Here is a 4,774-nt window from a genome sequence, read left to right as displayed (position 1 = left end):
GAAACCATGGTGATTTTTCCCGCATATTGTAAAGCACGCAGGTATCCCACTGAGCCTCAGCTAGGGAGACACTAGTGATAGGCTATTCACGGATTTTGAGCAACCACCGATTACCAGCCACATTTCAAACTAAGTGAACATTTTTAGAGTAACACAGTTTTTAATGAAACCAAAGGCACAACCTGAATATTTACCAAGCCATGAGGTGGGAATTTTACCGTATGTTTGGGTCAAAGGTGGTAGAATGTCGAAAAACCCAGTAACACGTGCACCTTCGTGGCTGCTGGGAGCAAACAAATATGGGAATATAAATCGGACATCAGACCCTTTGATTAACAGCTTCAGGCTACAACATCTGGACTATACATCGAACAGTTTGTGATGCTGATGTGTAAATTTCAGCCTCTAACTTGCTTCACCTTCCTACCCAAGTAGAAGCTCAGCACTTGCCAAGGTGACGTAACATATGGTAAATCGCGGATAACCTGACTACATATAATTGCAGAAGAGTAGCTTTGACACACGTATAAGCCGGATGGCACAACGAATAAATAAATAACGTTGTGCAAACGGACACCGATACTGCGACAATACGTCATAGGGCTGATTTGATATCCTTGTTCAAATTTGTCAAGCAAAAGCGATACATCCACAGCTCCTGAGCTTGTTTTTACATACGCGTTTTATAAGTTATAAGTTGGAAGTTCCGAGGACGAGCGAATGGCTTGCCGTCTCTTTAAAAAAAGCCTTTAGGGCTTGGAAAAAATTTCGGCTGCACTCATTCACTTCCATGACCGCCGATCATTTTGCAACCTCTGGTGGACCCACATCTGACAGCTAGGACAGTGTCGTGCAAACAGGCGTGGTGTCCTATCACCCTGAAACCTACGTGGGTACAAACGCTCCTTCGTCTGACTATCATGATTGGAAACTGTTGTGTTCTAGATACTCAGCTTATTTGCTATCATGGACAATTTCTCGTCCAGCCCGATCTTCGTCCACCCTCCCATTTGAATGCATGTTATGATGCCAAAATGACCTTTTCTGTCTACTGGAGTAGCGGGAGGTGAACAGGAAACTATTGCAATATTCCTATGCATTTCAAACCCAACAAGCGCTTAAATAAGACCAATATGAAATTTGCCATGCAGCTGAGGCCTTTGTGAGAGAGGCCTTTTCTAACTCTCAGAAGACAAGCACCCCTCAACAAAGACCGGGTTTCCAAACAATCTGGCATCAAATACGTGCATTTTAACTGCATTAAGGATAAGGTTTTCCTTGTTATGGACTTCAAAGCACCACGTCCATTTGTAATTTACTACCTCCAGCTCAGCAGACTTAACCTACCTTCAGTTAGCATTGATAATGTTGATATCATTTAACGGAAAGTCATTTTGAAGTCTTACGGTTCTTTCCAAATCATTCACAATTAAAAGTATTGCCCCGGACATATCAAGCACCTAATAAACTCTAATCGAAGAAGGGGCGGAAGCTGGAGTAAGTGGGAGCTCAATTCTCTGTAAGTAGAATTGACAAATAAACATGCACCCGTTTGCTGTGATGAGAATCCAATCCATCTGGTTGTGTCAATCAGTCGTTAAACCCACTTGCTTCGGATTATGTGACATTTCATGATACCGACATCCGGCAAAACATTGCTGAATCATTTCTTCTCCAGCATAAATTCATTTGAGGATGGAAAATCTCACGCATGATTTTAATTAACGTGGTAACGGTGTTCTGAGAAAAATATAAAAGGACTTGCAGTCAAATCACGTGAAAATTTGGATTCAGGAGAATGATTCTAGTGTTCTTTTAGATTGGGATGACTTCGCACTTTCTTCTGGCAGCGATTTCTGTGAATGACCGCATAAATGTCTCTCATATTTTGATCTTCTTTATTTTTTGTTCATAAATGGATCGATTCATTAGTATGGATGCTTGTCTCATTTTATACCTGAAGCACAATGACATTGTGATAACACAACGCTTGTTAAAAGTACATTCCCTTTAACAAAGACCACCTTGAAATGAGGTAATATATAACTGGTCCATGTTCAGCCGTCTTATATGTATAGTTAGGATGTAAAGTAGTAGATTTCATCCATAATTACATCTAAGCTCTTTCTGTGTTACTTGTGTACATGAACAGTTTCACCTAACTCGAATATAAGACTTTTGGACAATGTGGGGTGTCACGATCATTACCACATTCGCCAAGGGTTGGGTTCGGCCGATCCAAAGTTTCGTCCACTTTGGAATATCAGTCAGTTGCTTTCAAATTAACGCAACAACAACAAACGGATGTAGAAAAAAGTGACTGCTGCCCGTAGGGAGTGAAAACTGATATACTCTTACCGTGAAGACTGCGTCCTAAACATGGCAACATATACTCGACTGTGGCCCTTGAACGACATCTCTCCCATACTAACTCATCAAGCAACAGAAGGCAAAAGAACCCTAGAAAACATCGAAAGGACTATAAAATTGCATGGTTGAAGATAGCTCACATCCGTCATATAGTTACCAAACAGAACCGCCTCTGGTGATTGTGATGAATCAGTCTTCTCCTTGCCTTGAGAAATTATGACGAATTCAAAGCCGAAAAAGTCTAAGGACTATAGTACTGATTTTGCATGGCCTGATGGTTTCAAATCGCGGAACAATCAATATTGATTTATCCACATGAATCATGTTTCAGTAGGACTGATTGCTGATGTAGAACATGCGGAGAGAGCCTGCAGTTTGAACCATGAGATGAAACAACGATAAAACCGGATAACTTACTAAACGTCTGTCTCTAACTGATTGTTCCTTTTGACTGGCCCTTATTGTGCTTATAAGGTGCGTAGACAACATGGACCTGCGGTTGATCAACACGCTCCAAACCGTCAATTTTTAAAGGATGAATAAAAAGAACTTGCGCTTCCGTCTACCTTGTCCGAACGGTGTTCAAAGTCTTTTTTAATCAAATATCCACCTGATTCAACAGAACCAGATATGTGTCACAAGGCCACTGATACATTCCTGCTGCCACTGTACAACAACCGTCAAAGTTATTTGATGTGAAATTGTTTAATCGAAACAATCAATTCATAATAGTGCATACTATTCCCAAGGTTGTTGGAAACTTCGACAGCTTATTACCGGCTCCGGACTTCTTGGAACTAACCATACCAAAGAGGTGTACTTTCTCATAGCCTTTTGTCTACGCCCTCACCCAATAAGTTAAAAATTGGCTGAAATTTCTCTGCAGGTACAACTGTTTGTCTTGATCCAAGGATTCAGGCACGAAATTGGGGTTTGAAGGCAGTTTTCATTGTTCCTGCAACAGGACATCCGGATTACCCTGATAGTCAATCGTATATCTATTAAGACACCTCTTTGGTGGACATCCAGTGGAAAAACCAAAGTGGCCTTCACTGCGGAACATCTCTTCTCCACGAACTGTGTGCACATACTTCCAGATACCCAGCAGAAAGTTTTGCGTACAATGCAAGCTTACTTTAACATGATTTACTTCATAAATGTGGGAAACAAATCTTTGATTATTCTTAAATAATCAGTAGGAGCCTTTTGCTTTTATGAGATTTTGAACATCCTAACAACTTTGTATTCGCGAAAGATGTGCTGAAAACGGATCCATGTACTATCCGATCTTCTAAATGAATTTTAGTCGTTCTCTTCCGTAATCCGGTATTAAGAGATACGTGCGTGAAGAACGGTCGAGCCGTCGACATGATGTTGATTCGTGTTATCAGCGGTATCATCGTTCCTTGCCTAGCGAAAATGTTTACAGATCGGCTTATCGCCTGATCTTATGGAGGACCCAGGAGGAAAACGAGTTACAAACGTGATACTGTTTACTCGGTCAAGTCCAAACAGTGCACCTTGGCTTTTCAGTGTAAACACATAAGGAAAAATATTTAGGTTCAGATTATGGTAGGTTGCGAAAACAAACCCGGAGGGTAACTACCCGACAAAACGAGTTTGTCACATGCAAGATCGGCTTGAAGTCATTACTGTTGACACTGTGATACACCTTCACAACTGTCGCGAAAATCCACGACGCCAAAGCATCAGCAACTCGAACTTCTTCATTTAGGGAAACTAATATCTCTCCTTTCTACTGGAGTCTTTCTAAGTTGTGAGACCGTCTTCAACGTTGTCTGTACTTCTAATGGAATTATCAAACATTAGTCTTTTGCTGATATGTTCAGGTAGAACATCTAACGGCGTACTGGAAAGAGCGCACAACTTGATCGGCCTCATATAACGCAACCAAACTACTGAATAATGCCATAGTTACACATGGAATTTACGTATCTAGTCTCAGACACCACTCATGAGTAGTGCAAACGGATGTAGTACGATGAAAAATATTAAGTAGGTGTTTCGTCACAGTGTGTATACTCACTGACAATCAAGCACAAACATCGGAACAGAGCAAACGCAAGAATCTTCTACTGGTTAGCTGTGGATAATGATGTTGTCAGCCGCGTTTCTGTCTGACCCGATAGCTATGTGCTCAGCAGACGGTCGCAGTTCTTGGTTAAGCTCAGTGAATCGCCCTTCTGCTTGAGGACATCCAAATTCAAGACGTTCTTAGCATAGTGGCTATTTCGCCCATGCAATTGCATGTTGTTTGAGTTAGAACAGTGGTAGCAATGTTGTGGAATGTAGGTAGCTCGGGTGCGTTGTTTGGTTGTTGGTCTGTTCGCCGAGCTCGGCAGTTGGATTGCAAACGTTTCATCACCAATCGAGGTGACATCGT

The 4,774-nt window shown here is 41.5% G+C and overlaps 1 protein-coding gene across 1 annotated transcript in view; it reads right to left on the bottom strand.

Annotated features, from left to right (window-relative positions):
• Positions 1-3,316: 3,316 nt before the first annotated feature.
• The window catches only part of T265_02330 (hypothetical protein), a gene marked incomplete at both ends in the record, with an annotated part of 11,118 nt that continues 9,660 nt past the window's right edge, over positions 3,317-4,774 (bottom strand). Inside the window, 2 exons of the mRNA XM_009166544.1 lie at positions 3,317-3,553; positions 3,962-4,126. Of these exons, the coding sequence (XP_009164808.1) occupies positions 3,317-3,553; positions 3,962-4,126 (402 nt within the window). The remainder of the gene's footprint in view (positions 3,554-3,961; positions 4,127-4,774) is intronic.

This window comes from Opisthorchis viverrini (genome assembly GCF_000715545.1).
Source record: "Opisthorchis viverrini unplaced genomic scaffold opera_v5_28, whole genome shotgun sequence".
Lineage (NCBI taxonomy): Eukaryota > Metazoa > Platyhelminthes > Trematoda > Opisthorchiida > Opisthorchiidae > Opisthorchis > Opisthorchis viverrini.
The sequence above is the reverse complement of the archived record's forward strand: the minus strand, read 5'-3'. Positions and strand labels throughout refer to the sequence as shown.